Source organism: Bos indicus, chromosome X (assembly GCF_029378745.1).
Source record: "Bos indicus isolate NIAB-ARS_2022 breed Sahiwal x Tharparkar chromosome X, NIAB-ARS_B.indTharparkar_mat_pri_1.0, whole genome shotgun sequence".
Lineage (NCBI taxonomy): Eukaryota > Metazoa > Chordata > Mammalia > Artiodactyla > Bovidae > Bos > Bos indicus.
The window spans coordinates 93,361,009-93,385,228 of NC_091789.1; the positions used below are offsets into that span (position 1 = coordinate 93,361,009).

The 24,220-nt window shown below is 47.5% G+C and overlaps 1 protein-coding gene and 1 non-coding gene across 8 annotated transcripts; both read right to left on the minus strand.

Annotated features, from left to right (window-relative positions):
- Positions 1-680: 680 nt before the first annotated feature.
- Positions 681-15,587, minus strand: TFE3 (transcription factor binding to IGHM enhancer 3). Of its 7 annotated transcripts, none has more exons than XM_070784776.1 (10): positions 11,834-12,149; positions 9,424-9,537; positions 8,167-8,464; positions 7,450-7,509; positions 7,084-7,188; positions 5,073-5,190; positions 4,590-4,682; positions 4,344-4,419; positions 3,225-3,372; positions 681-2,508 (listed from the first exon to the last, which is right to left on the minus strand). In XM_070784776.1, the coding sequence occupies exons 1-10, from the start codon at positions 11,947-11,949 to the stop codon at positions 2,065-2,067; spliced, it is 1,572 nt and encodes a 523-aa protein (XP_070640877.1). In that variant the 5' UTR covers positions 11,950-12,149; the 3' UTR covers positions 681-2,064. The 7 variants fall into 7 exon arrangements, with proteins under 7 accessions (XP_070640877.1, XP_070640876.1, XP_019811651.2 ...); XM_070784775.1 differs by having other exon boundaries at positions 7,264-7,509; positions 11,834-12,147; XM_019956092.2 differs by having other exon boundaries at positions 4,590-4,646; positions 7,264-7,509; positions 11,834-12,144.
- Positions 5,945-6,079, minus strand: LOC139181795 (small nucleolar RNA SNORA16B/SNORA16A family). The gene has a single exon (XR_011565534.1). It is a non-coding gene; the product is annotated as a small nucleolar RNA SNORA16B/SNORA16A family (small nucleolar RNA).
- Positions 15,588-24,220: the final 8,633 nt, after the last annotated feature.

Here is a 24,220-nt window from a genome sequence, read left to right on the forward strand (position 1 = left end):
TGGGGGTGACACAGGAGGCAGCCTGATACCTGTCCTGGGAGTCAGTTAGGTTGAGAAATCCCAAGAGTATTTTTTCCCAACCTAAGATACTTGTGTCTTTTCACTTCCATTTAAATCTGCCCCCCCCCCCCCCCAAATGTCAACATCTGTTCCAAAACCAAGTTGTCTGCTTATTCCTCTACCTTTACAGTTTTTGTCTTTGCCATTTTCACCATCTGGAATACTTCTACTCTTCATCAGTAGATATCATCATATACTCTTTTTTGTTTCAAAAGTGAACTTCCAAGAAAATCTCTTTTGGCTCATCTGTCTTCCGTGACATTTTTCAAACCAGAGCCCTCACTTACCTAACTTTACCATTAAGCTCTTCATCCATTTACCAATTGTGTATCTTCAGATAGTTCTTAAATTCTTAATGTGTTTCTTAAAACATGAAATAGGAATAGGAACCAGTACTATCTTGATAAAAATTCCTTAGAACAATAAATTGGGTACAACATTGCAACCAGCTAGTTGCAGATAGTTGAGGACCACTTTTGTTTGTACATTGTTTTCCTCCAGCCCCTCTACCTAAGTTGTTTTCTTCATCCTCTCAAATCTGTTTCTTCCAAGAACCTTTCTCCCTCCTGGCCTTCATGAGCCATGCTCACTCCATAGACAAAAACAAGGACAGGAGACTCTTTGCCAAAGTTAAAAGCGCATCAAACACGCCTAGCATTTATTAATCACAAACTTACAGACCCCTCAGAACACCCTCCTCGGGGCATGGCCCCAACAATTCAAAGCTGACAACCTTGGGGATATGTGTAGGAGGGATGGGGATGAGCAGGGAGTGTCTCTTGATAACTCTGAAATGGGGAGGACTTCTCCAAATGGAGAACTGGGTGGAGGCCAGAGGTTGGGGGTGACTTAGCTTCTGAGTAGGAGGTGGGAGTCAAAAAATCAGATAAACAGAAGAGTGGGTATGTATGCTTTTGCAATCCTCCCCCTATGCCTCTGTCTTGGTGGGATAGGCTTCCACTTGTTCCCGGGCTGGGGAACTCCCTGGAAAGGTCCCTTCCTTCATCCTGTTCCTCTACATGTTGAAAAAGAATACTGTGGTGCTGAGTGTGTAAAACTGGACCAAGTACTCCCTAATCTCCATCCTCTCCAGTCTACCCCTGAAAGGAATGAAACAACACTCTGCCTAAGGGTGCGGGGTCTAACTCTCACTCACTGCTGATCTAGGTCTGGAATGTCAACCCACAAGATTTCAAGATCTGCCCCCTTCTTCAAGGGCAAGGCCAGCTTAAAGCCCTCTTAGGTTAGATCAAGTTGGTCCCAGGTTAAGACGGGGTTGGGGGGGGTCGGGGGGAGCTTAAGTACCACTCCTCCCTGCAGTATGGAATGCTGGATGGGATATTGCTAAGAGACAAAGACTGTGATGTCCACAAAGCTGCCTGATCGTACTGACTCCTCCACACCTGAAATACCTGCGCTGAGTTGTTCCTATAGGGAAGGGGCAGGGCCTGAGTCCTCCATTGTTACAAGGCCAGGACTGAGTTCCCAGGTGAAGGGGCTGGCTCTAATCCTCACTTCTGCTCCTTGCCTGGGCAGGGCAGGATTCACAGGGGAAGGGACAGGGCTTAAACACTTAAGCTAGGACAGCCATCATTTTGACTCCTCTTCCTTCCCAGGATGGACTAGACTGGTGGTTCCAAGAGAGGGGATGGAGCAGTATTCAGACACCTCTTTATCCCAGGAAACCAGCTAGGACAGTCCCTAGGGGCCAGGGGCCAACCTCATCCCATCTCTTTCCCTCACCTGGGCAAGGGCGGGTGCCACGGGACAAGGTCAGGCTGTGATCTGCAGGATACAGGCCCTGATGTCCCTACCTTCTCTATGCCTGAACACCTGCACTGGCCTTTCCTGTGGGGAAGAGGTGGGGCCTCATCAAGTCTCCTTTTCCCCGGGGTACACCTGGACAGGGCAGTCTCATGGAAAGGTGGGGGAAAAGGTGGGGCCTCATCCTGACAGGTCCTCCTTTCCTGGGTGGGGAAGTCCCAGGGGAGGGGTGAGGCGTGATCAGGACTCCTCTTCCATGCTGAAGCTGCTGCGGCGACTGCTGGCCTTGGAGACTGCAGGGGATACTGAAGAAAGCAGGGGATCAGAGGCAGCCCGCAGTGGGGACAGGGTGCCCCCTGACAGTCCCCCCACCACCCCCTCCTCCTCCTCCATCAGAATGTCCTCCAGCCCCAGATGGAAGGGGTCCCCCAGATCCCCCAGGTGGTCGCTGGGAAAGTGCAGGTCCAGAAGTGCATCTGAGGGTGGTGGTGGCGGCTGCTGATGGGGAGCACTTTGGGCAAGGCCCCCTGTTGCATGAAAAATTGCTGTGCCTGGCCTGCCTTCCTCTTCAACATCCAGCTGCTCTGGCTTGAGACTGTCAGAGGCTGAAGTTGCAGCCAGCGAGAGCAGCCCTGGCGTGGGAGGCACCGGCAGACCATGGATCTGGGCCTGCAGCTCCAGCTCCTGCAAAACATAGGTGGGGGCGGTGTGGGACAAGATGGGGTTCAGAGGTCCTTCAGAGGCAGGGGATTTAAGAGTTAAAAGGGTAGGCTGCCTAGGTTCAAATTCAGCCTCTGCCACTCACTAGTTGCATAACTTTAGGCAAGTTGCTTACCATCTGTCCCTGAGCCTCAGAGTCCCAATCCATAAAATGGGTATAATAATGGTCCCTGTCTCACAGGATTGTTGTATTAACTTAGTAAATGGAGAGAAGGCTCTTGTCACAGTTCATGGCACAAGATAAACACCATGTCTATTAGCCAATATTCATTATTATTCTTGTTAATGTTATGACTAATCTTCCCAGGTGGCGACAGTGGTAAAGAACCCACCTGCTAATGCAGGAGACATAAGATATGGGTTCGATCCCTGGATGGGGAAGATCCCCTGCAGGAGGGCATGGCAACCCACTCCAGTATTCTTGCCTGGAGAATCCCATGGACAGAAGAGCCTGGAGGGCTACAGTCCATGGAGTCAGAGTGGGACATGACTGAAGCAACTTAGCACTAGCACAATGTTATGATCACTGCTTATGATCATCATCATCATCAACATGTGAATCAGGAAGCCAGGGGATCCCCCAAATATGCCCAGAGGGGAAATCCTGGCTTGTTCTCCCTCTGCTTCTGCCTCAGGAAGCCCCCCACCCCCACCTCTGCTACTGCCTCCTCCTTCCAGACCTGGATTCGGAGCTGCAGGCTGCGGTTGGCTTGCTCCAGGGATCGCTGCCGGCTCTCCAGGTCTTTGGAGCGCTGTTGCTCCTTCTGCAACTTGCGGATGTAATCCACGGAGGCTTTTAGGATGGTGCCCTTGTTCCAGCGCATTTCCCTGTGCAGCCCGAGGGGGAAGAAAGAAGGGAATGCTGGGAAAGAAGGGAATGGAGTCTCTCGGGAGCTGAAAGGGGCACTGCAGCAAGTAGATGGAGCACCCAGCCACATGCCTGGAACTTGAAGTGTAGGCCCATCAAGGGTATGGAGTGCTCAGATGAAAACCACCTGCCTGGAACCCTCCAATGATGCCCCATCACACTCCAAACCCAGGAGACTCCCTGACCTGATCCCTTACTGCTTCTCTTATCAACCCCCCTCTGATTCATCTCACTGCAGCCACACTGGCTTCTCAATGCTCCTAGAACATGGAAAATCATTCCCACATCAGGGCCTCCAGTTCAGTTCTGCCCTCCACCTTGAGCTCTCTTTTTCCCTAGACACCTAGATGGCTCCAGCCTCACCTACTCAGGCTCTTTATTCAAATGTTTCCTCACCAGCTGAGGCCTGCCCTGTCCCCACCCTCCTCACCCCAAACTGTGACCTTCCCAACATTCCCCACTTCTTCCTTCCATACTTAATTCCTCTCCACCACACTCATCATAACCACCAGATTTTATTTATTTATCTTGTTTGCTGTCTGCCCCCACTAAAACATCAGTTCCATGAGGTCGGGGACTTTTGTGTGTTTTGTGCCCTCTGGTATCCTCAGGGCCTAGCATGGTACCTGGCACAAAGCAGAAGCAGCTGAATACATTTCTTGAGTAAATAAAAGAAGTACTAAATAAGCAGAAAACTCATGCGGGGGTTGGATGAGATGCATGGACCATGTCATGCACCTAAATTTAGACTGGGACATGGTGAGGGGCTGCCACCCTGCTTAGAGTGAGGGAAGCTGGGTGAGAAAAAGGAACGTGAGCAGGACTGCCTGGGTGGTTCCCATTTAGGGCAGGCCCACCCAGGAATGACTTTCAGGGAGTAGGGCCCCTATCCCACCTTCCACTGGCCCTGGGGTTCCCAGCCCAGACTCACGGGTCACTGGACTTGGGGATGAGGGTGCCCAACTCCTTGATCCTGTCGTTAATGTTGAATCGCCTGCGACGTTCAACTTGGAAGGCAAGGGAAAGAAAGAAGAGTCATCAATAGGCCGAGGAGGGAAGGAGAAAAACTGGGGAGTTGAGAGGCTGCTGCAGGGAGAGCCCCACCAGCTCAAGGAAGGCTGGGCAGAGTGAAGCAGGGCTGCATGGCACGCAGCCAGGGGTACATGCTCCCACTCACTCAGATTGTGATTGTCTTTCTTCTGCCGTTCCTTCAAAAGGGCCTTGGCCTCCGTCTCTGGAAGAGATGGGGTAGTGGTCAGGGCTTCTGGGCCTGGGAAAGGTGACAGACGATGGAGGGCAGCACATGTAGCCACTTGGGTAGGCTTTGGTGGGCGCAGGCAGGGGAAGTAACTACTTACAAAGTGCTACCCTTTTTACGATTTTTAAAGAAGCCATGGTGACAGGCTATTTGTTAAACCCAAGAGAAGAGGAAGTGGACTGAAAGCAGGACCATAGGCCATATGGCCAAAGGTGGCAAACAGCCCCCATTACTGTCTGTTTAAACCTTCTTCCCCTAGAACCAGGCCTGACCTCCCTCTACCTCTACCTCTACCTCTACCTCCCTCTACCTCCCTCTACCTCTACCAGGCCAGACCTGGTAGAAATGGGGCTTGCCCTGGGGTAAAGGATGATGGCATGGGGCCAAGACCCTGTTCCTTACCAGAGATCTCCCGTTTGATATTGGGCAGCTCAGCTGGACAGGAGTTGCTGACAGTGATGGCTGGCGTGGCTACGCCCTGATTATTGTACACATCAAGCAGATTCCCCGACACAGGCAGCTGTGGGCAGAGTGAGCAGAAAAACCATGGTTGGAACAGACTCCAGGCTTGGCCTCTTCTCCAAACCTAGTTCCTGATCCTCCACACACCCCAAAGGTGGCCCCCTCAATGCAAGGATTGCCTGGCTCCATGTGGGAACCCTTCCTTCTCCATCAAGGGAATTTCATACTGTGACTCACAGGGAGGACAGCGTCAAGGGGTCCTACCCTGCTTTGCAGGGGGACTGGACCCTGCCTGGCCTGTTCATTGTGACCCCATAGCCCCTCCAATCCCCTGGAGACTTCTGAAGCCTCTCTCCCAAACCCCAGGGCTGGCTCTGAAGAGAAGTGCCAGAAAACCACGCTTCTCGGGTCTTTATCAGCTCCAATGCAACATTTCAGCCCCTCCTAGCATGACATTCCAATTCAGCATTCTTTTTTTTTTTTTTTGTCCTGAATGACCTACTCGTTCCATTCATCTGGGTTTCAGAACAAGGTTTTTGACTCGCCTTTGGGCTGATGCCTTAAGCTTTTCAGGGCAAAGACCCAAAGAATGACCACAATCTGCACCACTTGCCCCTGGATTTCCCCAGCACAGGTATCTAACCCACCCATATCTGCATCTGCATACTGGTTCTTGGCCTCTGCAAGCCACTTCTCAAAAGCCTTATTCTTGCATGTAAGACCCCATCAATGGAACATTTCCGGTAGCCTCTGAAAACGTCAGTTTTAATAAAGGTCTCTGGTTGTACCTGACAAATGGCAAGTACAATGGGAACTGTGTTTTCCTGAAATGTTGCAGATCAGTTACAGCAAACAGAACTGCGACCGTCAAGGAAAACTGTCACTTTGGGCTCCTTTTTGACCACAGCAGCTATATGGAAGCAGCTGCAGCTTTGATAAGGGCCACCAATTCAGCATTCTTGAAACACTCCAACCCAGTCTTCTCAGACCTTGGGAAATTGTCATGGCAATATTTCACCCCAAATCTGGCTTTCTGGAAAGTTCCCCAGCCCAATCTCCAGTCTTTTGCTGTGATTGCATTGCATCACATTACATACAGTCTCCAGCTGCTATTCACCAAGGTCCTGACTCTAACATCTTGCACATTCTGATCTCAGGATTTCTAGGGCAAGAAACTAATCCATAAGCGATCAGTCCCACCTCTTGATGAGTTTTCATTTCTTGAAACCCCCTCACTAGTCCACTGGATCTGTCTAATATAAATCCCAATCTTTAGCTATTGTCCAAATCAATGAAAAATTCTGAAAAATTGATACCATTTTTACACGCGCTTCTATCCTCTTGATGAGCTGGAAAGAAGTAAAGCTATAGCCACTTGCTATGTCCCAAAGCGAGTTATGGGACTCTTGGAATGTTCAAAACCAGAATGTTATAGTTCACTGGTACATCTCTTACTCTAGAAAGCTTTATCCAATCTTTACAAGGCCCCAGCCTCTTGGCACAGTTCACTGTAAGAGATGTGGTACGTTCTAATTACTTCAAGGTCCAAGTACATCAAATCTGGCTACCTTTGGCATATCATGTTCCAATTACTTCATGGTCTGTGTATGTCCTCTTGATTTGAATGTCTTAATACATTCAAAATGCTACAAGAGTCCTCCTCTTCTTTTTTCTCACAGTGAAGCTTGAGTGCTTTGGTATGCCCTAATATGTCCATAAAGTTCCCACTGTGTATGTATCAAAATCTACAAAGTCAACCTGTTTGTGCAGTCCAACGTGGCCCCAGGGCACTGATGTGCCCCGTTCTTATCATCCAGCCCCGACACTCTATCTCAGTACAATTCAACATGAGAATCTCTTATATATAGCCAGCTTGGGTGTACGTAAGCTATCCCTCAGGGACAGAGAGACACACAAATTTTTAGACCAACCTCCCCTCTTAGGGCCTTACTGTGCTAGGGAGCTGCAGCCCCGTGTTGCCTCCAGGCAGATAGCTGAGCATCTCATCATTGTAACTGGACTCCAAGCTAATGATCTCATCGATGACATCGTCAATCTGGGAGAAATACAGAGGAGCATTAGAAGAAGCTGGGGTAGGGGGAACATGTGAGGGTCGTCTGCAGCCACTCACCTCCTTCTCTGAGCTAGACCCGATGGTGAGCAGCGCCATGGGGCTGTTGGGAGCACTGCTGGTGGGGCCAGGAGCGTGGGCAGCCTCGGGGGTGGGGAGCGGCTGGACACTAGCACCCCCTGGTGGTGGGGTGAGGGCCTGGGAAGCCAGCTTGGGCCCAAGTGTGGTGGACAGGTACTGTTTCACCTGCTGTCGGCGCGCCTGCTGTAGATGATAGCGTGTTGGGTTCTCCAGATGGGTCTGCACCTGTGGAATGAAAGGGAGACAGGGTAGGAGGGAACAAGGCAGAACAGGGCTCAGAAAGAGCAACTCTAAGCCCCAGTTTGCCTCCCAGAAGTCATCTGTTTCTAGCCTCAGGATGGCAAGCCAGGCCCAGAATCTGAGAACCCTCCCCCAATCCCCAAACACTGGTAACTCTCCCCTAGGACCCAAACTCCCTCTCTCAGAGAGCCTGCACAGCCCCCCAAGATCTACCCAAGGCTGGCAGACTCCTTCAGCTTCTGGAGCAGCTTGTCACAGTCCCCAAGACTCCCCACGTCTGCGAAGTCTCTGACCCCGCTTAACAAACCTGGGAACCATACACATGGCTTCCCAAGACACTCCAATGCCAAAGAACTCCTAATGCATCGCCAGACACAAAGTGCTTCCTACTGAGTCACTTCACAGACTCCAGGGCACTCGTGCACCTCCATGGGCCACCAAGACATCCTATGGCCCCCAAGAACCCCTCACAACTCCACGGGAACACCTTGGAAACCCGAAGCACAGTGGGGCACTAGCACAGCCTGCTTTTACCAGTACCTGAGACCCTCTTTTAGAGCCCCTAGGACCTCACCCCAAAGCCACCAGGGCCAATCCTCAGTCACCAGGAGCCCCTCCCAGGGCCTCTGGATGTGGCCTTACCTTGAGCACCTCCCTGGGCACCTGAGCTGGGGGAGGACGACCCAGTGTGTGGCCCCCAGCAGAGACGCCAACCACAGAGATGGCGGGAGAGGCAGGTGCAGGACTAGGGAAGGAAGAGGCCTGTTCCCGACGCTCACGCCTCTCCTGTTCCTGGGCCTGGGCCCTCATTAGCTGCTGCCGCAGCAAGACCCGCGATGAAGAAGAGGATGACATGGCAGGGGTCCTGGAGCCCTCGGCAGAAGATGATGCAGATAGTGTAGCTGGGGTGGCTGGTGTGGCCTGCAGTGATATTGGGAGGCTGTGGAATGGGAAATATGGGGCCACAGGTAAGCTAAAAGTCTCAGCTCCCAGCCTAAGGAGTCACAGGGGGAGGGAGCAGACAGAAGAACCTGGCCTGTTCTCCACCTCCAGAGGCCACAACATAGAGGGGAGATATAGGAACCAGACCCAGTCGCCACACTCAGGGCTCACAGTCTGCTGGGGCGACTTTAGCCCTCAGTCCTTAGGGTGAAGCCAGGACTGGGGCCTGTTCATATATTGAGCTGAGATACCACCGTTCAGCTCTGGGAGCAATTTAAAGAAGAGCTGGAAGAAACAGAATTAAGACTGTGGCACAGAAGGCTCCTAAGCTCTATTTCGGGCTGGACATACTCCCTGATCTCCTGGGGGTGGGCATCAGGCTTCCGGGCAACCGAAAGTCCTTCTTCTTCCCTGCTTAGGCCTCTGGTCCCAGGAGCTAGTCAGTCTTGAAAAGGAGATTTCACAATCCTCTCTTCCTGCCCCTCTTCCAGGTCCCCTCCCCTCTCTTAGAGCCCAGGCCCATGACTCAGCACATTTCGACTTCTCAAGCTTGGGGGGGGGGGAAGAAGACACCAGCAGGGGTTCTTAAAGGGCGAGGGGAGTGAATTCGCGGAGTTAGGAGGGAGGACGACCAGGGATTTGGGGAACGGCTCCACCCACTTGGGGGCTGGACTTAAGCACGCCACGCCCCGGGTCTGGGAACTCCAGGCACGCGGCAATTTTTATCTATGAATGGATGAGCAGGTGGGGCGGGAGGAAGCAGAGGAGATTTTGTCTGAGATACTGGAATCCTAGTTTGGCCTCCTGCTTTTTACATGCTCTTTCTGGCTCTTAATTTTACTCTCTGAAAAGTTTAGGCTGGTGAGAGAATGGGCTGGGCTGGCACTGAGACCTCTGCCCATCAAGAGGGGATGGAGGTGCCTGAGGAACCGGGAGGGGAAGTCAGAGAAGACATACCTTGAGCGTAGCGATAGGGGTGGGCTTTTGAGCTCGTAGAAGCTGTCAGGATCAAGGACGTTTTCTAACTCGATGTCAGCAACAATCCCGGACTCCGGAAGCAAAGAGTTCAGGCTGAGGGTGGGGAAAAGGCAGGGGTAATGGTCAGTGATTTTATGCAGACATCATTCCCCTAAGACAGACAGACAGACACACACACACACACACACACGCACAGAGAGACAGAACAGAAGCACACACCAAGAGGGAGGAGAACCGAGTGTAGCCTTCGCGTTCCGCCACTTTGCTAAAACCACCACCATGAATTCCCAGGTCTTCTTCCCTCCCCGCTCTCTTTTGCTCCGTGTTACCCATAGTTCCTTAAGATTCAAAATAATAAGCCTGGATCCCAGCTCCTCGATCTAACAATCACGTGTACAACCTGGGTTTCAGGAAAATAGAAATGAAGAATTTAGGAGTGACAATTCACTTTGAGGGATTCCTGACTCCGAATTCAGAGTTCACCCAGCCCCCACAGTCCCCCGCTGTTTTCCTAGCTGCTGAAAGTGAGCCCACGTTGGTCCAAGTAGGGTGATCCCTCTGCAGAACAGTCTATTGTAACACAAACTGAATGCATCACAAAGAGAACTGGGGTAGCTGATTCACTTTACTGAAGGATCCACCACTTTGCAAATGAGCCCCTCCGCCACCCCACCAACCCTGCCCCAGAATTTGTGGGATGCGAATAGGCATCCAAAAACAAGATGGGAATAACAGGCTCCCCTCGGTCCAACAATCTGTATTTAAAAGAGGGAGAATTTGGGCGGATGATCCGCTTTATATGAACATTTTTTTCTTGGTCAGAGGAGCCTGCCCAGCCCTCTCCAGTTTTTTGAATAAATCAAAACACAAACGCACCTCCAATACCAAAACCCGCTGACACACAAAATGAGAAGCCACGAACACACCTCCCCTTCAACTACTGCCACTACTGTGATGCTCTAAGTTGTTATAAAGACATCAGAAGACGGTTAATTGATTTATGGAAAGGCTCCTACTCAACCCTCCATGCTGGGTGCAAGACCCTAATGTATGAGGGACATTAACATATAGACAGACGGATATGCATCCTTGAATTTAGTCAAAGATTTAGAATCCTGAAATTGTCATTGACTTCACTTGACAAGAATTCTTGCCCCTCCCCAAGAATCTGTCTTCCTCCCTTTCCTCACCCACAGTTGGGGCCCTAAAACCACCCAGGAAGCTGGGAAGAGGAAGCTCAGGGAGCCGCTGAGCTCAGCACAATCCCAAGGCAGAAAGTAGGCAAAGCCCCCTCCCATGCTCACACATCCATTGCACAGAAGTTGGAAGAGGTGGGCACTAGGGCTGGGATAGGCAGGGTATACACAAAGAGGGCTGGGGCTTCCAGGCCCTCTGATGGAAGTGAGGCTAAGATGTCAGAGAAGATCCACCTAGGCAAGGATGGTGCAATTGGTGCTCATTCCAGCTCTAGGGTCAGATTCAAGATTGTCTCCAGGGCCGGAGAGACAATCTGGAAAGGTGAGATTAAAAAAAACACAAAAACTGTCTGTGTGTGTGTAGGGGTTGAAAGGGGCTGGCTGAGAGACTAGGGCAGGCAGTAGTAGGAACAAGACCCTCCTCTGGATTCCGAAATAAGGTCTGAGGCCTTCTCTGAGATAAGAGGTGGCACCATCTCCATTGCCTGTCTGTCTCCCATTTGAGCCCCTATAGGGGTGTTGGGAAGACGGCTCTTCCACTACCCAGCTGGATGGGTGGGAGGGTGAGGGGATTACTCTGATCAAGTCTTGACTAATGTTGCTTTTCTTGTTCACTCACACACTCACAAGGATGGTTCCACACACTCACAAGGATGGTTCCACGCAGTATATTCGAGATACCCCCAAATCCCTCTAGAGTCATGTTATCCTCAAACACAGCCTCCAGCAACCAGCCACTGGGAGTCATCAAGCTCCCAAGACGGTACATCTCTCTTCCAGGAGCCCTTCCCAAAGGGAAAAAGTCCCTTCAAATCAGTGAGTGCCTCACCTCAGAGTGTCCCCTCATACCCGACTCAAAGACCCCAAATTCAGCCTCTAGTCAGAGTCTCAGTACTCAAAGCTCAGCAACCTTAGACTAGTTTCTGGACACAACAGAATCAGCCCCTGTTAGACCTAGTCAAGAGGCCACCCAAATCTGAAACAGGCCTCCCTTAATGCACTTCCACGACTCCTTTAAGCTTCAGTTCAAGCAAGCCACCGCCAGATTCCTTAAGTGCCCCCCCAAGTCGGGCGCCCAGACGTCCTCCAAGTCTAGCCCAAGGGCCTCCAATCACAGTCCTTGGTCCCCGCTGCCCCAAGATTAGGCCCCCAGGAACCCCAGTTAGCACTACCGGCCCCAGGCGGCCCCGCACCTGAGCAGCTGGGCTGAGTCGGCCGGCCTGCGGTCCTCCAACAACAGGAACACGGCTCGAGGGCCCTCCGCGCTGGCCTCTACGCCGTCCTGAGCTGGCTCGGCCGCATGAGACATGACGCCCGGCCCCGGGTGAGCCCTGAAAGGCCGGTCGGGCCTCGGCCCGGTCCCCCTAACAAATTAAGAGTCCCCTCCCCCGCTCGCCACCGCCTCCTCCGCTAAGCCATGGAGAGAGCTCTGCGCGGGCGGACGGCGTCGGGGAGATGGGATGGGCCGTGAGTCATCCCCCGCCCAGAACGGACCAACAACCCCCTCAACCTAACCCCGGACGACCGCCCTCTTCCCCCTCGCCCTCTTCCCCCTCCTCCTCGGGTTGGGGAAACTCCACAGGAAGTGACCGAACCGCGGATACACAGATAGCCGGACCACGCCCTCCGAGTGAGGCGACCAATCACTGAGGGGTGATTCAAGAGCCCGCCCTAAGCTACGCCTACAAACTGCGAGAGAACTAGGTTCTGCCGGCCCTGATTCCGAGAAGGGGCCACGCCCTCAGAGACAGAGGCAAATCAATGAGAGGTAATTTGATTGAGGCACGCCTTCTCTTCGCAAATTATCCCTCCGCAAGATATTAAGCCGCGCCTTGGGTCCTCTGCGCCTGCGTACTGATGGCCTTTCTGCGCGCGCGGAACGTCTCCACGCTACGCTTCTACCTGCGGAAGCGCGCCCCCTCTAGGCCAATCTTCGTAATGCTGCTGCTGCTAAGTCGCTTCAGTCGTGTCCGACTCTATGCGACCCCATAGACGGCAGCCCACCAGGCTCCCCCGTCCCTGGGATTCTCCAGGCAAGAACACTGGAGTGGGTTGCCGTTTCTTTCGTAATATTTGTTGCCTAAACCGTGCTGCCACCTTGATCTAGCGTTGCCTCCTCAGCCAAAGCCATAGCCTTGAGGCCTTGTTTTGTCAGTAAGTCGTGTTCGATTCTTTTGCGACCCTATGGACTGTAGCCTGCCAGGCTCCTCTGTCCATGAGATTTTCCACACAAGAATACTGGAGTGGGTTTCCATTCCCTTCTCCAGGCATCTTCCCGACCCAGGGATCGAACCAAAGCCTCCTACATTGGCAGGCAGATTCTTTACCACTGAGCCACAAGGGAAGCCCTAGCCTTGAGGCCTAGGCAGCTGTAATACATTGCCTGGAGGTGCACACCAGAAACCTCACCCTTTTGGTACCTAAAGTCCAGCTGCCCAGGTGGTCTTCCTAGAAGCCCTCCACCTACTCTATGTCATTTAGAGCGGTTGTTGTATTTGGTTGTTGTGCTACCCAGTAGGTGCTTAGTAAATCCTTGACAGATGGATGAATGAGTGGAATGATGGAAATGAGAACTGGTCCCTTCTGTGGATGACTTCTGGAATCATAAAGACCTGGGTTTGAAGATGGGCAAGGGACTTCCCCTCTCTGAGCCTCAGTTTTCCTGGCCTGTCAAATGGGGGGTCATAATACCTGTCTGGAAGGGTTATTATGAAGATTAGCACTATTATGAATAGTGCTGGCAGGTTGTTTGGCATACAATAATCTCTCCAAAATTTAATTGAGTCACTCCTTTGTGAACTGATTTAACAAAAATTTTTGAGCTCCTCTGTGTGCTAGATATATGCAAGCTGGCTTGCACACAGCAGAGTCTCACCCAGATCTTCAGATGCACAGTCAGCTCACAAAACACCCGGACCTGCAGCCCTCCTTTTATCCCTCCCAACATCCCAAGATCATGCCCGTCAGTTGGACCACTGGGAACTTCACTGGGCTCCTGTTTGCTTTGCACCTTCCTGTACTGGCACCCTTATTTCCCAAGTTGGCTTGGGAAACACCCACATCCCTCTATGCTCACAAACATTATCCACATGATAAAGATGACAGTTCTTTCCTAAATTAATTTTTAAAAAATCAATACATTACCAATAAAAACTGCAAAATGGAACTTGCAGACCTGTTGTTTCTATGGTGCCTTAAATATGCAAGAATATCTAATTTTATAAAAGAAGAAGAAAGAGAAGGGTACCGTCTTAACCAAATTCAAAATGTCTGACAAAGTTCTAGTAATTAAAACATTGTAATATGGGAGTAGGAATAGAAAAACTAGATCAGTGTATTATAGGAATTAGTAAATGACAAAAGTGATACTTCAAGTCACTGGGAGATGGACTATTTACTAAAATGGTCTGGGGAGAATGACTGTCTTCTGGGGAAGAGGGATTAGATTCCTAATTTACTCAATTCAGAAAAATTAATTCTAAATTGGCTAAAGACTTAACCATTAAAAAAGAATACCACCTATCACACTTTTCTGGTTGTCCAGTGGCTAAGACTTTATGCTTCCACTGTAGAGGGCCCAGGTTCGATCCCTGGGTGGGGAACTAAGAGCCCACATGCTGCGTGCTGTGGCCAAACACAAAACACCTGTAAGAAATATCAGAAAAAAATATGTTTGGAGAATATGTTTAAGTCTTTGGCAAAAAAAGAAGGCCTTCTTAAACAGGATACAAAAAGCAAAGCTATAAAGGAAATAATAAACAACATCTATCAATCATTCTTGGCACTTTATCTGTATTAATTCATTTTAATTCTCAAAACAGACTTCTGAAGAGGCTTCCATTACTCATCCTACAGATTAGGAAATCAAGGTACAGCAAAGTTAAGTCACTTGCCCTAGGTCACCTCAGTTTATAAAACCTGCTGTGGAACCCAGGCACTTTTTATCACCTTGCTCCACCATTTCTCCAGTTTTACCCATCAAAATATAAAACTATAAACTGATGAAAGATGCTATAAACAAGTTAAAAGACTTGCAGCAGACTGAGAGAAAAAAACTACAGCATTAAACCCAAAGATTAGCTATCCTGTCACATACCCCAATTCTACAAACACCAGCCTCATACACACATCCCAAATATCTCCATGACAAGTGCGTCCCCATCACATACCCTGCATCCATCCTCCATCTGTCTGTCTCTTTTAATCTCTTGCTCACAAGTCACAACTTTTTCAATACTGCTCTCTCAGTCTTTGTCTCTGTCTCTCTCTGGAAGCTGGGGTTTCATTGCAATGCAACTGAAGAGTAGGGTAAATGGGAGATATGGAGAGAGAAGAGAGGGCGGTTGGGTGGTGAAGTTGGGATATTTATAAAGAGATGTTGGTGGTGATTGAGGATGGCGTGGGGTGATGTTGGGGGTCTATTACAGGACAGTTGCTACACAACTAAAGAATCACATCTTCAGGAGAAATGGGGCTACTAGAGGACAGTATAGGAGTGTAGGTAGGAGCTACTGGAGGGTAAATTGGGAGTACTTTTGGGGAGGGTGGTTGGAAAATGGTTTGAGATGCAGTCGGAGGGAGTATCAAAAGTTAGTGTTTAGTCTTTTGTAGTTTAAGGAATTTTTCATAGAACTGTTAATTGTCATAAGATAGTGTGGTGGGCTAATGGCCCCCCAAAAGATATCCATGTCCTAATCCCTGGAATTTATAAATGTTACCTTATATGGCAAAGAGCGGGGAATTGCAAATGTGGTTAAATTAAGGATTTTGAGATCGGGAGATTGCCCTGGATTATTTGAATGGAACTTAATTGTAACCCCATGTCCTTATACTAGGAAACCAGAGAAAGATTTGACAAACCGTAACGGAGAAGAAATGGCAACCCACTCCAGTGTTCTTGCCTGGAGAATCCCAGGGACGGGGGTGCCTGGTGGGAGGCCGTCTATGGGGTCGCACAGAGTCAGACACGACTGAAGCGACTTAGCAGCAGCAGCAAAGGAGAAGACAATGTGACCACAGAGGCAGAGATTGTAGTGATATGGCCATGAGCCAAGGAATGCCAGCAGCCACAAGGAGCTGAAAGAGGCAACATGTTCTTCCCTAGAGCCTCCAGGGAGCGTATGGCCCTTGCTCACGCCTTGATTTTGCCCAGTGAAACGGATTTTGAACTTATGACTCAGAACTGTGAAAGAGTAGAATTCTTATATTTTTAAGCCATCAAATTTGTGTTGATTAGTTACAGAAGTCACATAAAGTAGATTTTGGTACCTGGATATGAGATGCTGCTGTGTCTTAATCTGCCTGGGCTGTCGTAATAGAATACACAGACTGGGTGTATTAAACAATAGAAGTTTATTTTCTCATAGTCCTGGAGGCTAGAAGTCCAAGATCAATGGGCCATCTGGGCTGATTCCTGATGAAAGTGGTCTTCCTAACTTGCAGATGACTGCTTTTTGCTGTGTCCTCCCATGCTCTTTCCTTTGTGCATGTGCACTCTTGGTATCTCTTCCTCTTCTCATAAGGACGCCAGTTCTATTGGATAAGGATCCTATCCTTATGACCCCATTTAACCTTAATCATCTCCTTGAAGGCCCTATTTCCAAATATAATTATATTGGGGGTTAGGGATTCAACCAATTAATTGGGGTGGTGGGTAGGGTAGACATAAGTCCATAATATGTTATAACAAGTACCTGAAAATATTGAACTGGCTTTGGAATTAGTGAGCAGAGGCTGGAAGAATTTTGAAGTATGTGATAGAAAAATCCTAGATTGTCTTGAATAAACTGTTGGTAGAAATATGAATGTTAAAAGCCCTGCTGATGAAGGCTCAGAAGGAAGTGAGGAGCACAGTAGGGAAAACATACACTGTCTTAGAGAAAACATATATATATCATCATAAACAGAATGCTCGTAGAAATATTAATGTTAAAGGTGCTGCTGGTGAGGGCTCAGAAGGACACAAGGAACATGTTATTGGAAACTAGAGGAAAGAAAGTCCTTATTATATAAAGGCAGAAAACTTAGCTGAATTGTGTCCTACAGTTGTATGGAAAGCAGAGCTTGTAAGTGATGTATATTTAGCTGAGGAGATTTCCAAGGAAAATGTTGAAGGTACTACCTGGTTTCTTCTTGCTGCTTGTGGTGAAATGTAAAAGGAAAGGGATAAATTGAGGGAAGAACTATTAAGCAAAATGGACCCAGGATTTGATGATTTGGAAAATTCTCAGGCTGTCCAGATTGCAAAAGACACAAAATTTAAGAGATGAACTGTCTGAAAAGTATGCTCTAGAGAGAAAGCTAAGGGTGTGGCAGGACAGCCTTTTGCTAGTACCAAGGAGATGTTGTGTGACTCATAGATCCCCTCAACCGTCTCAGAAGTCAGGAATAGAGATGGGATTATCCGTGAAAAATTTGAGGAGGACCTTCTTGTCTAATGAGCTCCTGTGGTGGCTCAGACGGTAAAGAATCTGCCTGCCAATGCAGGAGATGTGGGTTCTATCCCCTGGAGAAGGGAATGACAACCCACTCCAGTATTCTTGCCTGGGAAATCCCATGGACAGAGGAGTCTGTTGGGCTACAGTCCATGGGGTTTCAAAGAGTCAGACACGACTGAGCAACTGACACTTTCTCCACTTTTCTTGTCTAATGATGTGAATCTCTCCACCTCCCATGGGAGACCCAAAAGATTTTTCAGAATGTTATGCAGACGGAAACACTGCCTAATGGGCTTGAAAAAATAACAGATACAGGATGAAATGAAGGAATGATGTCGGACTCTCAAAATTTTACTGCAAGGATACAGGCTAAAACTACTTAGCTGCAAACATGTGTACCCTTCAAGGGAAAGGAAGAATGACTCTGACAGCACAGCCTTGAGCCCACACGCGAAGCCTCAAGCCACAGAGACTTCTTCTCAGGCCTTGCAACTAAATGAAACTTGCCCTGCTGGATTTCACAAGTACTTGGAACCAGTCACACCCTTTTTTTTCCTTCTGTTTTCTCCTTTTTGGAATAAGAATATCTATAACTCTTATCCTATGCCTGTCCCACCATTGTGCTTTGGGAACAGATAACTTGTTCTCTACTTCCACAAGTCCAAAGATGGAGAGGAATTTTGCCTCAGAGTGGATCATACCCAGAGTCTCACTCATATCGGATTTAGATTATTTCAATGATGAGATGTGAAATTTCTGAGCTGATGATATTAAACTCAGATTTTGAACTTGATTTGATGCTGTGATGGGTTGAAATTCTGGGAGTACTGGGATTAGATATGTTTTTTTCACATAGAGTGAATATGTATCTTTGGAGGCAAAGGGGTGTACTGTTGTAGGCTGATTGATGTCCTCACCAAAAGATACGCACATCCTAACCCCTGTAACCTTTGAATTTACCTTAAATGAGAAAAAAGAAGAAAAGAAAAAGACCAAGGACTCTGCAGTTTGCAGATGTGATTAAGGCAAGAATTCTGAGATGGAGAGATTATCTTGGATTGTCCAAGCGACTCTAATTGTAACCATAGTGTCCTCCTAAGAGGGAGGCAGAGGCAGATTTGACAGAAAAGAAGGCAATGTGACCATCAAGCAGAGATTGTACTGAAATGGCCACAAGCCAAAAAAGGCTGATATTCATCAAAAGAGGAAGCAGCAACAAGCAGATTCTCCCTTGGATCCTCTGAGGAGAGCATGACCCTGCTGGCACCTTAATTTTGGTCTTCTGCCTCTCAGAACTGAAGGAACCAATTATTTTAAATTTTTTACATTTTAAACCACCAAATTTGTGGTGATTCATCACAGTAGCCACAGGAAGCTTAGGTGTAGATTTGAGGGTTGTCGGAGGGACTCAAGGGTATGCTTGAAGCTTATTGAGGGCATTTTGAGGGTATAATGAGGGCATTAGAAAATGTTTGGGTGCAATTGGAGCCATCAAAGGGAAGATTGAGGTGGTGTTGAAGGAGTCACCGGAGGATGACTCCCAGAGGTTTCGAGGCATAGTTGGGAGTCCCCAGAAGGTGGTTTGGGTGGTACAGTGGAGAATATTGGAAAATGTTTTGGGGGTGTATTACATGTACAGTTGCCCCTTGGTATCCAAGGGGAGATTGGTTCTAGGACACCCCCATGTACAAATATCAAAATCCAAGGATGCACAAGTCCCTTATATAAAATGGCATAACACAATTGGCCCTCCCTATTCCCAGATGTGGGACCAGTGGATATGGAGGCAGACTGTAATTTAAGACAGATATAGCTGTTACTGAAGTGTGGCTTGGAGGTATAGTTTGGGGCTGTAGCTGTGGGACCAAGGCAAGGTAGTTAAGGGGTATTTAGAGGTAGAGTTGGGGGTTCTTGGAAGGGAAATTTGGGAGGTGAGTTTTATAACTGTTGGAGAGTAGTTTGGGATTAGAGTTGGGTATCATTGAAAGGGCAATTTGGGGATGTTCTTGGGAGTTAGAGGGCAGTGTGAGGGTAAAGTAAGGTGTGTAGGAAGATTTGGAAGTGACGATGAGGACCTGGTTGGATAGTTTAGTGATGAGGTTTAAGGTTCAATAGCACGGTTTGGGGATATAGTTGAAGGCTGGTGAGTACAGTCTGGGATGCAGTTTATGGGCCTGTTTTGAGGTCAGGGTGTCAGAGGGATTTTATGCATTATAGTTGTGGATCTAATAATGGTTGATTTGGGGAGCAGGTAAAAGATCATTGGATGGAATACTGTTCTCAGTAATAAAAGAAACAAACTGCTGACATGCTACAACATGACTGAAGCTCAAAAATATTATACTAAGTGAAAGAAGTCAAATATCAAACATCCATATATTGCGTTTATATGAACTATCCAGAAAGGCAAATCTATAGAGACAGAAACTAGATTAGCAATTGCCTGGGACTGGGAATGTGAAGAGGGATTAAATGTATTTTGGGCATGAGGGGTCTTATGGAGATGATGAAAATGCTGTAAAACTGGATTGTGGTGGTTAGCACACATTTTGGTAAATTTACTAAAATAATTAAATTGCATGCTTAAAATGAGTGACTTTTCAGTTCAGTAGCTCAGTCGTGTCCGACTCTTTGCAACCCCATGGACTACAGCACGGCAGGCTTCCCTGTCCATCACCAACTCCCAGAGCTTGCTCAAACTCATGCCATCGAGGTGGTGATGTCCTCCAACTATCTCATCCTCTGTCATCCGCTTCTCCTCCTGCCTTCAATCTTTCCCAGCATCACGGTCTTTTCCAATGAGTCAGTTCCTCGCATCAGGTGGCCAAAGGATTGGAGTTTCAGCTTCAGCACCAGTCCTTCCAATGAATATTCAGGACTGATTTCCTTTAGGATGGACTGGTTGGATCTCCTTGCAGTCCACGGGACTCTCAAGAGCCTTCTCCAACACCACAGCTCAAAAGCATCAATTCTTCAGCGCTCAGCTTTCGTTATAGTCCAACTCTCACATCCATGCATTACTACTGGAAAAACCATAGCCTTGACTAGACGAACTTTTGTTGGCAAAGTAATGTCTCTGCCTTTTAATATGCTGTCTAGGTTGGTCATAACTTTTCTTCCAAGCAGCAAGTGTCTTTTAATTTTATGGCTGCAGTCACCATATGCAGTGATTTTGGAGACCAAAAAAATAAAGTCTGTCACTGTTTCCATTGTTTCCCCATGAAGTGATGGGACCAGATGCCATGATCTTAGTTTTCTGAATGTTGAGTTTTTAGCCAACTTTTTCACTTTTCTCTTTCACTTTCATCAAGAATCAAATGGGTATATCTTTCCTTTTCTCCTTTACTTTTATCTTCTCTTCTTTTCACAGCTATTTGTAAGGCCTCCCCAGACAGCCATTTTGCTTTTTTGCATTTCTTTTCCATGGGGATGGTCTTGATCACTGCCTCTTGTACAACGTCATGAACCTCCGTCCATAGTTCTTCAGGCACTCTGTCTATCAGATCTAATCCCTTGAATCTATTTTTCACTTCCATTGTATAATAGTAAGGGATTTGAGCTAGGTCATACCTGGATGGTCCAGTGGTTTTCCCTACTTTCTTCAATTTATGTCTGAATTTGGCAATAAGGAGGTCATGATCTGAGCCATGATCTGACAGAATGTGGTCCACTGGGGAAGGGAATGGCAAACCACTTCAGTATTCTTGCCTTGAGAACCCCATGAACAGTATGAAAAGGCAAAATGATAGGATACTGAAAGAGAAACTCCCCAGGTCAGTAGGTGCCCAATATGCTACTGGAGATCAGTGGAGAAATAACTCCAGAAAGAATGAAGGGATGGAGCCAAAGCAAAAAGAATACCCATCTGTGGATGTGACTGGTGATAGAAGCAAGGTCTGATGCTGTAAAGAGCAATATTGCATAGGAACCTGGAATGTCAGGTCCATGAATCAAGGAAAATTAGAAGTGCTCAAACAAGAGATGGCAAGAGTGAATGTCGACATTCTAGGAATCATCGAACTGAAATGGACTGGAATGGGTGAATTTAACTCAGATGACCATTATATCTACTACTGTGGGCAGGAATCCCTCAGAAGAAATGGGGTAGCCATCATGGTCAACAAAAGAGTCCGAAATGCAGTACTTGGATGCAATCTCAAAAACAACAGAATGATCTCTATTCATTTCCAAGGCAAACCATTCAATATCACAGTAATCCAAGTCTATGCCCCAACCAGTAAGGCTGAAGAAGCTGAAGTTGAACGGTTCTATGAAGACCTACCAGACCTTTTAGAACTAACACCCAAAAAAGATGTCCTTTTAATTATAGGGGACTGGAATGCAAAAGTAGGAAGTCAAGAAATAACTGGAGTAACAGGCAAATTTGGCCTTGGAATACGAAATGAAGCAGGGCAAAGGCTAATAGAGTTTTGCCAAGAGAACACACTGGTCATAGCAAATACCCTCTTCCAATAATACAAGAGAAGACTCTACACATGGACATCACCAGATGGTCAACATTGAAATCAGATTGATCATATTCTTTGCAGCCAAAGATGGAGAAGTTCTATATAGTCAGCAAAAACAAGACTGGGAGCTGACTGTGGCTCAGATCATGAGCTCCTTATTGCCAAATTCAGACATAAATTGAAGAAAGTAGGGAAAACAACTAGACCCTTCAGGTATGACTTAAATCAAGTTCCTTATGATTATACAGTGAAAGTGAGAAATAGATTTAAGGGCCTAGATCTGATAGATAGAGTGTCTGATGAACTATGGATGGAGGTTCGTGACATTGTACAGGAGACAGGGATCAAGACCATCTCCATGGAAAAGAAATGCAAAAAAGCAAAATGGCTGTCTGGGGAGGCCTTACAAATAGCTGTGAAAAGAAGAGAAGCGAAAAGCAAAGGAGAAAAGGAAAGATATAAGCATCTGAATGCAGAGTTCCAAAGAATAACAAGGAGAGATAAGAAAGCCTTCCTCAGTGATCAATGCAAAGAAATAGAGGAAAACAACAGAATGGGAAAGACTAGAGATCTCTTCAATAAAATTAGAGATACCAAGGGAACATTTCATGCAAAGATGGGCACAATAAAGGACAGAAATGGTATGGACTTAACAGAAGCATAAGATATTAAGAAGAGGAGGCAAGAATACTCAGAAGAACTATACAAAAAAGAGCCTAATGACCAAGATAATCATGATGGTATGATCACTCACCTAGAGCCAGACATCCTGGAATGTGAAGTCAAGTGGGCCTTAGGAAGCATCACTATGAACAAAGCTAGTGGAGGTGATGGAATTCCAGTTGAGCTATTTCAAATCCTGAAAGATGATGCTGTGAATGTGCTGCACTCAATATGCCAGCAAATTTGGAAAACTCAGCAGTGGTCACAGGACTGGAAAAGGTCAGTTTTCGTTCCAATCCCAAAGAAAGGCAATGCCAAAGAATGCTCAAACCACTGCACAATTGCCCTCATCTCACACTCTAGCAAAGTAATGCTCAAAATTCTCCAAGCCAGGCTTCAGCAATACATGAACCATGAACTTCCAGATGTTCAAGCTGGTTTTAGCAAAGGCAGAGGAACCAGAGATCAAATTGCCAACATCCGCTGGATCATCAAAAGAGCAAGAGCGTTCCAGAAAAACATCTATTTCTGCTTTATTGACTACGCCAGAGCCTTTGACTGTGTGGATCACAACAAACTGTGGAAAATTCTGAAAGAGATGGGAATACCAGACCATCTGACTTGCCTCTTGAGAAACCTATATGCAGGTCAGGAAGCAACAGACTGGTTCCAAATAGGAAAAGGAGTATGTCAAGGCTGTATATTGTCACCCTGCTTATTTAACTTATATGCAGAGTACATCATGAGAAACACTGGGCTGGAAGAAGCACAAGCTGGAATCAAGATTGCCGGGAGAAATATCAATAACATCAGATATGCAGATGACACCACCCTTATGGCAGAAAGTGAAGAGGAACTAAAAAGCCTCTTGATGAAAGTGAAAGAGGAGAGTGAAAAAGTTGGCTTAAAGCTCAACATTCAGAAAACGAAGATCATGGCATCTGGTCCCATCACTTCATGGGAAATAGATGGGGAGCAGTGGAAACAGTGTCAGACTTTACTTTTGGGGGCTCCAAAATCACTGCAGATGGTGATTGCAGCCATGAAATTAAAAGACGCTTACTCTTTGGAAGAAAAGTTATGACCAACCTAGATAGCAGATTGAAAAGCAGAGACATTACTTTGCCAACAAAGGTCCGTCTAGTCAAGGCTATGGTTTTTCCAGTAGTCATGTATGGATGTGAGAGTTGGACTGTGAAGAAAGCTGAGTGCCGAAGAAATGATGCTTTTGAACTGTGGTGTTGGAGAAGACTCTTGAGAGTCCCTTGGACTGCAAGGAGATCCAACCAGTCCATTCTGAAGGAGATCAGCCCTGGGTGTTCTTTGGAAGGAATGATGCTAAAGTTGAAACTCCAGTACTTTGGCCACCTCATGCGAAGAGTTGACTCTTTGGAAAAGACTCTGATGCTGGGAGGGATTGGGGGCAGGAGGAGAAGGGGATGACAGAGGATGAGATGGCTGGATGGCATCACTGACTTGATGGACGTGAGTCTGAGTGAACTCCAGGAGATGGTGATGGACAGGGAGGCCTGGTATGCTGCGATTCATGGGGTCGCAAAGAATTGGACACGACTGAGCGACTGAACTGAACTGAACTGATCTGAGCCACAGTCAGCTCCCAGTCTTGTTTATGCTGACTGTATAGAGCTTCTCCATCTTTGGCTGCAAGAATATGATCAATCTGATTTCAGTATTGACCATCTGGTGATGTCCATGTGTAGAGTCTTCTCTTGTGTTGTTGGAAAATGGTGTTTTTTATGACCAGTGTGTTCTGTTCGCAGAACTCTATTAGCTTTTGCCCTGCTTCATTCTGTACTCCAAGGCCACATTTGCCTGTTACTCCAGGTATCTCTTGACTTCCTACTTTTGCATTCTAGTCCCCTATAATGAAAAGGACATCTTTTTTTGGTGTTAGTTTTAGAAGGTCTTGTAGGTCTTCATAGAATCCTTCAACTTCAGCTTCTTCGGCATTACTGGTCAGGGCATAGAGTTGGATTACTGTGGTATTGAA

Coding starts and splice junctions, on each gene's coding strand:
- TFE3 (XM_070784774.1), bottom strand. CDS start 11,949: ATGTCTCATGCGGCCGAGCCAGCTCAGGACGGCGTAGAGGCCAGCGCG. Junction 9,538..11,833: donor GACTCAGCCCAGCTGCTCAG/GTGCGGGGCCGC, acceptor CCCCACCCTCAG/CCTGAACTCTTTGCTTCCGG. Junction 2,509..3,224: donor GCCTGCAGCTCCGAATCCAG/GTCTGGAAGGAG, acceptor TATGTTTTGCAG/GAGCTGGAGCTGCAGGCCCA.